Consider the following 13,019-nt stretch of genomic DNA (forward strand, 5'->3'; position numbering starts at 1 on the left):
TGATGGGGCCAGGGGAGCATGGGAGGACTGGAAGAACTCTAGATAGGGCAAAGGGGAGGGAGAGGAAGGAAGGGGGAAAGAGGGTAGGAATGATGGTGGAATAAGTTATACAGCAATATCCTAAGTACACGTATGAAGACATGAGCGGTGTGAAAATACTTTGTGTATAATCAGTGACTTGAAAAATTGTGCTCTATATGTGTAATATGAAATGAACTGCATTCTGCCATCGCATATAACAAATTAGAATAAATAAATAATAAAAAAGAAGATCAAAACAGCTGCAGGCCCAGATCTGTCCATGCTGACTTGTGCAGGACCCAGGTCCAGGGTATGTCCGAGTTCACCACCCCTGCCAAACTGGGAGCCTAAGCCTAAACCCACTTCCATCTTGGTAGTCATCGCTATAGCCTTCCCCACATAGTAGCCCCTAACTTTTGGACAACAAACAGGGCCTACAAGCAGCTGCATCTCAGAGCAGGCATCCCAAAGGGAGTGTGAGGCCCACTCTTGCAGTCCCTTCTCTGTAAGACATTGCTTCCATCTCGGGGCACCTTAACTATTATCTTGAGTTACCTCTACTATTGCAGACCTAAATGAGCAAACACAGGCAAAAAAATGATCATTCCAACAATGAGATAAGAGAGCAAATACAGGTAGCAAAAGATTACTTCAAGAGAGATATAGACTCTGAAAAAAAAGTCAGAAATCCTTGAAATGAAGGATACAATAAATCAAATAAAAAACTCAATAGAAAGCTTAACCAACAGACTAGATCACTTAGAAGAAAGAATGTCAGATAATGAAGACAAAGTATACAATCTGTGAAATAACAGTGAAGATAGTAAGAAACCATGAACAGAACATCCAAGAACTATGGGATAGCATCAAAAGACCAAATCTAAGAGTAATTGGGATAGAAGAAGGTACAAATTTTCAAACCAAAGGAATGCACAATTTCTTCAATGAGATAATATCAGAAAATTTCCAAGCATGAAAAATGAATTGGAAAACCAAATACAAGAGGCTTACAGGACACCAGATATACAAAATTACAACAGATCTACACTAAGGCACATTATAATGAAAATGCCTCGCATACAGAATAAGGATAGAATCTTAAAAGCCGCAAGAGAGAGGAATCAGATCACATATAGGGGAAGACCAACTCATATCTCAGCAGATTTTTCAACACAGACCCTCAAAGCCAGGAGATCATGGAACAGCATATACCAAGCTCTGAAAGAAAATGGATCCAACCAACAATCTTATATCCAGCAAAACTAAGCTTTAGATTTGATGATGAAATAAAAACCTTCCATGATAAACAAAAGTTAAAAGAATTTACAACTAGAAAGTCTACATTACAGAACATACTCTGCAAAATATTCCAAGAAGAGGAAATGAAAAACAATGGTGAAAATCAGCAGAGAGAGGCATTACACTAAAGGAAAATCTAATCAGGGAGAAATAAAGTCATGTTAAATACCAAAATAAACAAAAATGGCTGGCAATACAAATCATGTCTCAATAACAACCCTGAATATTAATGGCCTAACTTCAATCAAAAGACACAGACTAGCAGATTGGATCAAAAAATACCCAACAATATGCTGCCTCCAAGAAACTCATCTTATAGGAAAAGACATCCACAGACTGAAGGTGAAGAGCTAGGAAAAATAATACCACTCACATGGGCTGTGGAAGCAAGCAGGGGTTTCCATCCTCATATGAAATAAAGTAGACTTCAAACTAAAGTCAATTAAAAAGGATAAAGAAGGACACTACATACTGCTCAAGGGAACCACACACCAAAAGAACTTAATAATTATAAATATATATGCCCCAAACAATGGAGTATCTATATTAATCAAACAAACTCTTCTCAAGATCAAGGGTCAAATAGACCACAACACAATAATGTTGGGTGACTTTAACACACCTTTTTCATCACTAGATATCTTCTAAACAAAAGCTGAACAAAGAAATCATAGAACTCAATAATATAATCAATAACTTGGACTTAACTGACATATATAGAATATTTCATCTTTCAATGAGAGAATACACTTTCTTCTCAGCAGCACTTGGATACTTCTCTAAATAGATCATATACTATTCCACAAAGCAACTTTTAGCAAATAAAAAGTAGAGATACTACCCTGCATTCTATCAGATCATAATGGAATGAAATTAGAAATAAATGATAAAATAAGAAATAAAAGCCACGCCAACACCTGGAGATTAAATAATATGCTACTGAATGAACAATGGGTTGCAGAAGACATCAAGGAGGAGATTAAAAAGTTTTTAGAGGTGAATGAGAAAACAGATACAACATATCAAAATCTCTGGGACACTATAAAAGCAATTCTAAGAGGAAAGTTCATTGCATGGAATTCATTCCTTAAAAGAAGAAAAAGTCAACAAATAAATGACTTAATATTACATCTCAAAGCCCTAGATAAAGAAGAACAAATCAACAGCAAAAGAAGTAGAAAACAGGAAATAATTAAAATTGGAGCTGAAATCAATGAAATTGAAACAAAAGAAACAACTGAAAAAATTGATGGAACAAAAAGTTGGTTCTTTGAAAAGATAAATAAAATTGACAGATCCTTAGCTATGCTAATGAAGAGAAGTAGAGAGAAAACTCACATCACTAATGTACATGATGCAAAAAGAAAATAGCACAACAGACACTACAGAAATACAGAAGATAATTAGAAATTATTTTGAAATCTTGTACTCTAATAAAATAGAAAATATCAAAGGCATTGACAAATTTCTTGAGTCATATAATTTGTCCAAATTGAATCAGGATGATATACACAATTTAAACAGATCAATTTCGAATGATGAAATAGAAGATACCATCAAAAGTCTACCAACCAAGAAAAACCCAGGACCTGATGGATACACACCTGAGTTCTACAAGACCTTTAAAGAAGAACTAATACCAATACTCTTCAGTTTATTTCAGGAAATAGTAAAAGAGGGAGTACTTCCAAACTCACTCTATGAGGCCAATATTACCCTGATTCCAAAACCAGGCAAAGACATCAAAAAAAGAAAACTTCAGATCAATATGTCTAATGAACATAGATGCAAAAGTTCTGAATAAAATTCTGGCAAATCAAATACAAAAACATATCAAAAAGATCATGCACCACAATCAAGTGGGATTCATCCCAGGCATGCAAGATTGGTTCAACATAGGGAAATCAATAAATGAAATTCATCACATCAATAGACTTAGAGAAAGAATCATATAATCATCTCAATAGACACAGAAAACCCCTTTGACAAAATACAGCACCACTTCATGTTCAAAACACTAGAAAATTAGGGATAACAGAAACATATCTCAACATCATAAAGGCTATCTATACTAAGCCCCAGCCCAACATCATTTTACATGGAGAAAAATTGAAAGCATTCCCTCCAAAAACCCGGAACAAGACAGGGTTTCGCTCTTTCACCACTTCTATTAACATAATTATTAAAACACTGGCCAGAGCAATTAGACAGACAATAGAAATTAAAGGGATTCACATAGGAAAAGAAGAATGCAAATTGGCACTATTTGCTGATGATATGATTCTATACATAGAAGACCCTAAAAGATCCACCAGAAAACTTCTAGAACTAGGAAATAAATTCAGCAAAGTAGCAGGATATAAAATCAACACCCATAAATCAAAGGCATTTCTGTATATCAGTGATAAATCCTCAGAAATGGAAATGAGGAAAACTACCCCATTTACAATAGCCTCAAAAAAAAAATTAAAATAAAATACTTGAGAATCCACATAACAGAAGAGGTGAAAGATCTATATAATGAAAATTACAGAACCCTAAAGAAAGAAGTTAAAGAAAACCTTAAAAGATGGAAAGATTTACCTTGCTCTTGGATAGGCAGAATTAATATTATCAAAATGACCATACTTCAAAAAGAACTATACAGATTTAATGCAATTCTGATCAAAATCCAATGACATTCCTCATAGAAACAGAAAAAGCAGTCATGAAATTCATCTGGAAAAATAAGAGACCCAGAACAGCTAAAGCAATCCTTAGCAGGAAGAGTGAAGCAGGTGGCATCACTATACTAGCCTTAAACTATACTACAGAACAATAGTAACAAAAACAGCATGGTATTGGCACCAAAACAGATTGGTAGACCAATTACACAATAGAGGACACAGAGACTAACCCGAAAAATTACTATAATCTTATATTAGACAAAGGTGCATTGGAGAAAAGAGTCTCCTCAACAAATGGTGCTGGGAAAACTGGAAATCCATATGCAATAAAATGAAATTAAACCCCTATCTATTACCAGGCACAAAATTCAACTTAAAATGGATCAAGGACTTAGGAATAAAACCAGAGACACTGAGCCTATTAGAAGAAAAAGTAGGCCCTAATCTCCATCATGTGGGATTAGGCCACAACCTCCTTAATAAGACTCCTGTGGTGCAAGAATTAAAATCCAGAATCAATAAATGGGATGGACTCAAACTAAAAAGTTTCTTCTCAGCAAAAGAAACAATCTGTGAAGTGAATAGAGAGACTACATCTTGGGAGCAAATTTTTACCCCTCACAGATCAGATAGAGCACTAATCTCTAGGGTATATAAAGAACTCAAAAAGCTAAACACCAAAAAACCAAATAACCAAATCAATAAATGGGCCAAGAACCTGAACAGATACTTCTCAGATGATGATATACAATGAATCAACAAATACATGAAAAAAAGTTTATCATCGCTAGGAATTAGAGAAATGCAAATCAAAACCACTCTAACATTTCATCTCACTCCAGTCAGAATGGCAGCTGTTTTGCATACAAATAACAATAAGTGTTGGCAGGGATGTGGGGAAAAAGGTACACTCATACACTGCTGGTGAGACTGCAAACTGGTGCAGCCAATATGGAAAGCAGTATGGAAATTTCTTGGAAAATTGGGAATGGAACCACCATTTGACCCATCTATCCCTCTCCTCAGTCTATACCCAAAGGACTTAAAAACAGCATACTATAGGGACACAGCCACATCAATGTTTATAGCAGCACAATTCACAATAGCTAAACTGGGGAATCAACTTAGATGCCCTTCAGTAGATAAATGGATTAAAAAATGTGGCATATATACACAACGGAATATTACTCAGCAATGAAAGAGAATAAAATCATGGCATTTGCAGGTAAGTGGATGGAGTTAAAGAAGATAATGCTGAAATCAACACGCATAAATCAAAGGCATTCCTGTATATCAGCGACAAATCCTCTGAAACGGAAATGAGGACAACTACTCCATTCACAATATCCCCCCAAAAAATAAAATACTTGGGAATCAACCTAACAAAAGAGGTGAAAGATTTATACAATGAAAATTACAAAACCCTAAAGAAAGACATAGAAGAAGACCTTAGAAGATGGAAAAATATACCCTGCTCATGGATAGGCAGATCCAACATCATCAAAATGGCGATATTACCAAAAGTTCTCTATAAGTTCAATGCAATGCCAATCAAAATCCCAGCTGCATTTCTTGTAGAAATAGATAAAAGAATCATGAAATTCATATGGAATAATAAAAGACCCAGAATAGCAAAAACAATACTAAGCAGGAAGTGTGAATCAGGCGGTATAGCGATACCAGACTTCAAACTATACTACAGAGCAATAGTAACGAAAACAGCATGGTACTGGTACCAAAACAGGCGGGTGGACCAATGGTATAGAATAGAGGACACAGTAACCAATCCACAAAACTACAACTATCTTATATTTGATAAAGGGGCTAAAAGCATGCAATGGAGGAAGGATAGCATCTTCAACAAATGGTGCTGGGAAAACTGGAAATCCATTTGCATCAAAATGAATCTGAATCCCTATCTCTCGCCTTGCACAAAAGTTAACTCAAAATGGATCAAGGAGCTTGATATTAAATCAGAGACACGGCATCTGATAGAAGAAAAAGTTGGTTATGATCTACATACTGTGGGAGCAGGCTCCAAATTCCTCAATAGGACACCCATAGCGCAAGAGTTAACAACTAGAATCAACAAATGGGACTTACTCAAACTAAAAAGTTTTTTCTCAGCAAAAGAAACAATAAGAGAGATAAACAGGGAGCCTACATCCTGGGAACAAATCTTTACTCCACACACTTCAGATAGAGCCCTAATAACCAGAATATACAAAGAACTCAAAAAATTAGACAATAAGACAACAAGTAACCCAATCAATAAATGGGCAAAGGACCTGAACAGACACTTCTCAGAAGAGGACATACAATCAATCAATAAGTACATGAAAAAATGCTCACCATCGCTAGCAGTCAGAGAAATGCAAATCAAAACTACCCTAAGATACCATCTCACTCCAGTAAGATTGGCAGCCATTAGGAAGTCAAACAACAATAAGTGCTGGAGAGGATGTGGGGAAAAGGGCACTCTTGTTCATTGCTGGTGGGACTGCAAATTGGTGCAGCCAATTTGGAAAGCAGTATGGAGATTTCTTGGAAAGCTGGGAATGGAACCACCATTTGATCCAGCTATTCCCCTTCTCGGTCTATTCCCTAAAGACCTAATAAGAGCATGCTACAGGGACACTGCTACATCGATGTTCATAGCAGCACAATTCACGATAGCAAGATTGTGGAATCAGCCTAGATGCCCTTCAATAGATGAATGGATTAAAAAAATGTGGCATTTATACACAATGGAGTATTACTCTGCATTTAAAAATGATAAAATCATAGAATTTGGAGGGAAATGGATGGCATTAGAGCAGATTATGCTAAGTGAAGCTAGTCAATCTTTAAAAAACAAATACCAAATGACTCCTCTGATATAAGGGGAGGAAACAAGGACAGGGTAGGGACGAAGAGCTTGAGACGAAGATTTTCATTAACAGGGTTGAGAGGTGGGAGGGAAAGGAAACGAGAAGGGGAATCGCATGGAAATGGAAGGCGATCCTCAGGGTTATACAAAATGACATATAAGAGGAAAGGAGGGGTAAGACAAGATAATTCAAATGGAAGAAGTGATTTACAGTAGAAGGGGTAGAGAGAGAAAAGGGGAGGGGAGGGGAGGGGAGGGGGGATAGTAGAGAATAATACAGACAGCAGAATACATCAGACACTAGAAAGGCAATATGTCAATCAATGGAAGGGTAACTGATGTGATACAGCAATCTGTATACGGGATAAAATTGGGAGTTCATAACTCATTTGAATCAAACTGTGAAATATGATGTATGAGGAACTATGTAATGTTTTGAATGACCAACAATAAAAAAAAAAAAAAAAAAAAAAAAAAGAAGATAATGCTAAGTGAAGTCAGCCAATCCCAAATAACCAAATGCCGAATGTTTTCTTTGAAATAAGGAGGCTGATTCATAGTGGGAGAGGGAAAGGGAGCATGGGAGGAATAGATGAACTCTAGATAGGGCAGAGGGGTTGGAGGTGAAGGGAGGGGGCATGGGGTTAGAAGTGATGGTGGAACGTGATGATCATTATTATCCAGAGTACATGAATGAAGACCCGAATTGGTGTGAATATACTTTGTATACAACCAGAGATATGAAAAATTGTGCTCTATATGTGTAATAAGAATTGTAACACATTCTGCTGTCATACATAAATTTAAAAAATGTTTAAAAAAATAAAATTAGGGTAAGAAGATGGAAAATAAATAAATGAATAAAACACAAAAAACTTTGCCTGTGATTGAATTAAAGTGCAACTTATTTTCCAAACTCATAAAATATTATTACTCTTATTTCATTGAAGTATTATTTGAATTGTAATAATAAAATATATTATAATAGTAAAAAAAAAAGACAAATATTACTGTTCTTTGAAAATGCCCTGGTCACGCAAGGGCTCTAATGGAGATATACAATAAGATTAATGTTGTTTTCCATTTTGCTAACACAGCATGTACTTATGCAGCCCCAGGATTAAGGAGTAATTTTGGCTTTCAAGTGTTAGTATTTAAAAATACATTTTGTAAATCTATATCTGCCATAGAGAGGGATTCTATTGATGGATGTCGGCAAAATAAATTCAAAATTATTAGAAAGGATTCACCATTCCAGATGCCATTAAGAACATTTATGACTTATAAAGACAGATAAAAATATTAACACAAATAGGAGCTTAGAAGAAGTTGACTCCAACACTCCTGGATGACTTTGAGGAGATCAAGACTTCAGTAAAGGAAATAACTACAGATATAATGGGAAAAGCAACTTGAATTAGAAGTGGAGCCTGAATGTGTACAGGAACTGCTGCAATCTTATGCAAAACTAACAGATGAGAAATTGCTTCTAATGGGTGCACAAAGAAAGTGGCATTGTGCGATGGACTCAACTCCTGGTGAAGATGCCATAAACACTGTTGAAATAATAGCATAGGGTTTAGAATATTATATAACTTAGCTGATAAAGCAGCAGTAAGGTTTGAGGCATCTGACTCCAATTTCACTGTGGTTAATACGTTATCAAACAACATTTTATGCCATAGAGAAATATTTTGTGAAAGGAAAAGTTAATTGAAATGGAACATTTCATTCTTATATTGAGAAACTGCCACAGCCACCCCAAAGTTTAGCAACTACCATCCTAATCATCCAGCCACCATCAATATAGACACAAATCCCTCCACCAGCAAAAAGATTATAACTTACTGAAGATTCAGATGATGAATAACACTTTTTAGCAACAGGTGGTTTTTACCTATGTTATGTACATTTCTTTTTAAAAACATGCTACCACTCACTTAGTGAGTTACAGTAGAGTGTGAATATAACTTTCATATGCACTAGGAAATAAAAAAATTATGACTCAATTTATTGCAACATTTACTTTTTTGCAGTCATCTGAATGGAGATTAAAATATTTCTGAGTTAGAAGATGGCAGATACTTCAGAAAGGACAAGGGGATAAAGAGTGCCAAAAACAATGGGTCAGTTTTAAATAGGGTGTTCAATGTGAGCCTCTTCAGAAAGGTAATACTCAAGAAAGATTTCAAGGAAGCAAGGTATTGTTCTGTAGATATTTAGAGACAGAACATCCCAGGAAGAGGAGCTGGCAGGTGCAAAGGCCCTAGGGAAGAATGTTCTTGATATGTGTTACTAAAAAAAAAGAAGAAGGAACCAGCATGGCTGGAATAGAGCATGAAGTGGAAATTAAAAAGAACAGAGAGATTGAAAGTGGATTGCACAGATAAAGAATTTCTCATTTAATGTAAACTTGGCAAAGAACTCTTTCTCCCCGGATGCTAAAATGACTTAATCTAATAAGATAATCAATACTGGAATTCTACCAGCAAAGCAGAAATTAAGAAACGAAATTGTGTGTTTTACTGGATGAATTGTTGAGAACTGTCACTTCCATTTTCATTCCTTAATTCCTAGACCCATGTACTTTGCCTATGGGATAAACCATATATTTGGAGCTACTGAGAAACATATTCTCTAGAAGTATACACAGATTCATAAGTTGTTCTCTACCCTCAGGCACAGCAAATGAGACTTCAATGTGAGTCATTTCAGTTTTTAGAAGGTCAGTGCTCATAGTAGGACGTGTAAATCACAGGTCTGTCAATTGCATCATTTCCTATATGAGTTCCTAAGTAGAAGCAATGTTGTGTGGAAACTGTGACAAGGAATAAGTCATTCAGTTGGTAAATGAATGAAAGTATTGGCAGAAGCTTGGAGATGGAAAAGAAAAATCTATCTAGTGCAAACTATTGCTTCCTTCCCTATTGAAAGAGAGCCAATGTATTCAATTCCCTCTAAATGGCTGACTGGGCCCTCTAGGTGTGGTATCAGAAGCATTGTTAATTTCTGCTGTTGGCAGCTCCAGCATACAGCAATGTTGGGGATGGGAGGGGGCATCTATGATTGTAAAACCTTTCCATAATTCCCATTCCTGCTGTCATGTCTTCTTTGTTTTTACCTAGAGTGACCATACATCCCAGTTTGATACAAGGAGTTCTAGTTATGTGTGCTGTTCTAAATTAATTATTAATTGCTTTAAGCCTCAAGATTTCTCTAGTTTGTATAATATGTTTGTGACATGATTATCCTATTTTATAACTCACTGCACACACACTGGCATAAGCTGGTTGACATTCACAAAATAAGTCAACTAGTCAACCAGGTAACCAAGTGTCCCCTTTTGCAATGGTACCTTATTAAGCATTGGCATTTAGTCTATTCTGTGATCCCTTATATACCTCTTCGCTGTTACTAATTCTCTAATTTTGTTTCTTTTAAGTCCTTGATTTGTACAACCAAGTTTGCTAATGATCATAATCAATGTAGATCCATACTCTCAGTCATCTCTCTTTCTAAGCAAGGTTTAAAAAGTAATAATAATAATAATAATAATAATAATAGTCTCATTGAATTTATAACCCACTGAAAAAAATTCCATTTCTTTAAGGTCACCCCCCCAAGAAGGATATAATTTCCCCTTTTGGAAGGTGTACATATATTCTTCATAGATATTTGTAAACTAGTCTCTAATTTCTTTAAATTATATCAAGGATCTTCTATCATTTCAATATCATTGAGCTCGGCCATCGCAGAGGCCAGGTTTGGTGAGCAAAACAAGTAAAGAGTACCACTTACACTCCTTTACTAGTTCATTGAAACCAGGATTTCTGATAGTACACTCACATCAACACATTTGACCATATCTAACTTAGATTCTTTCCTCCTTAGGTAAGAACCACTATAAGTGCTGCCCATATTTCTGCAGAGCTCTATCAATGCTTCTAACAAGAAAGGATCAGCAGTTTGAGGTTCAGGGTAACCAGTGTCAATCAAATAGAATAGCCTTGGTGCCCATCAATTGATGAATGTATAAAGAAAGTATGGCATATATATATACTGTGGAATACCATTCAGCCATAAAAAGGATGAAATCCTGTTATTTGTAACAACATGGATGGAAATGGAGATTATTATGTTAAATGAAATAAGCAGGCACACGATCTCACTTATATGTAAAATCTAAAAAAAAGTTGATTTCATAGAAATTGAGAGTGGAATGGTGGTTCCCAGAGGCTGAGGAGAATAGTGGGGAAGGGAGGGATGGGGAAAGGTTGATAAATGTATACTCAGTTACAGTTAGATAGGAACAGTAAGTTCTGAAATACTATTATACATTAGGATCATTATGGATAATAATAATGATGTACTGTATATTTAAAATTCTAGAAGAAAATATTTTTAAAGTTTTTAATTATAAAAAAATGACAGATAGTTTAACTTGATTTAAATATTATACAATGTATACAAGTACAGAAATAGTACATGGTACCAGATGGATATGTATAGATGTACTGGTTTTATGCTTTTATGTACCAGTTAAAATCAATTTAATTAACTTTAAAAAGAAAAAAAAACAGACTACCACATATAGCACCAAAAAAAAATCCATATCAGCTGTTATTGTAATTAACTATATAAAAGTTTGGTTCAAGTAGCATTACTTAAAATGAGGTAAACTATTAAAGTAATGTAAGACTATTTCTGAATATTTTCTTGTAAAATCATGTAGTTGATATCAATAAAATATAATCAGTAGTTAGAATTATAGACATAACTTTCAAAGTTTAATAAATATGTGCATATTTCTATTTCAGGTTAGGAAATTTAATGATGGTACTTCTGTCATACAGTATTATATTCAATCAAAATATCAATGCAGAGGCCTGCATTCATTTAATGATATAACTATAATTTTTCTACTTTTATTTTAACTTCAGTAACACAAAAACCATGCTTCATATACAGAAAGAAATGTCTTCTGAAGTAAATGAAAATCAGACTTTCTTTTTCAATGTTACAGATTATTTTTAAATTCCTCCTTAACTTAAATGGTTAAGTTCCCCTCCACAGCATTATTTTTATTTCTTCATTGCACTTTGTTTGCATTTATTGGACTCTTTAGATCTATTGTCTTTGCACTTCATCATTCTTTTCTAGGTCCCTATCAGAGGCACTTGCTAATGGAGTAGGTAGCAATGATGAAATGATTCTGTTGCAATGTGTTTCAGTAGGTTGCAGGCCATAACCAGGAGCCCTTCGAATAGACAGAGCAGCTTGCAGAGTGCACGGTTTTTCTAACAGAGCATTTAGTAGAACCAAAGACAAAACCAAAGGTCATTAAGTAATGTAACTTCAGTTTGAACTTCAAGGAATAATCAGGACAAATACCTATTTTTGCTTTTCATAGTTCTTGCTCCCAGAATTCTAAAATAATAGTTGAAAAGAAAATGTATGTGAGAAAAAGATAATAGCCTATTGGAAACAATACTGGCTTATATGGATATTCAAACATAAAAATCATGTCACTTCAACTAAATAATTCCATTTTCAAGGATATTTTTACCCACCTGAATGACACTTTTCATTATATCTCTCCATGTTTTATCCACAGTTGTAAATCGTCTGCCTTCTTCAGGCATTTGAGACATAATATCTGGAGAGCTGAAAATGGGCTCCAGATATAGCCAAGTGGCTTGGACCTTAAGCCACTCATCCAGAATCTCCTGAAGCAGCAGGAGCTTGCCCTCCCATTCTCTGAGGAGAAAACACAGTGGCTCTTATCAAGAGCAAAGCAAGCAATGTATCAGGTGACAAAACTGAAAACCACAACTAGATTGTAATCTTGAATGCAATGTTCTTATTCCAATTTCCATTCCTCTAGTTTCATTCAAAGATAAGTCACTAGATTTGTCCAACAAAATGTTTTTAAAATAATAATGTCAACATTTATGCTTTTACAAAGATATATTGTAAGATATACCTATCTTACAAATGGGTTGGTTTATGTATGTCATTACAAGAAACATCAGTGATACCATTCCATACCTAGAAGTTACAAATTCTGCAATGAGAATACTCAATGATAAGTATTTAGAATGACCGAGGAAATGCAGTTACATATAAGACTCATTATTTACTTTAACATCCTTTCTTTCCCCAGT

General features: G+C 35.0%; 1 protein-coding gene across 1 annotated transcript in view; it reads right to left on the reverse strand.

Annotated features, from left to right (window-relative positions):
* Window positions 1–13,019, reverse strand: part of Dnah7 (dynein axonemal heavy chain 7) — a 282,698-nt gene that overhangs the window by 189,052 nt on the left and 80,627 nt on the right. The window contains exon 17 of the mRNA XM_026408842.2: window positions 12,426–12,612. Coding sequence (XP_026264627.2) covers window positions 12,426–12,612 — 187 coding nt within the window. The remainder of the gene's footprint in view (window positions 1–12,425; window positions 12,613–13,019) is intronic.

The sequence above is a fragment of the Urocitellus parryii genome, chromosome 1 (genome assembly GCF_045843805.1).
Source record: "Urocitellus parryii isolate mUroPar1 chromosome 1, mUroPar1.hap1, whole genome shotgun sequence".
Classification (NCBI taxonomy): Eukaryota; Metazoa; Chordata; class Mammalia; order Rodentia; family Sciuridae; genus Urocitellus; species Urocitellus parryii.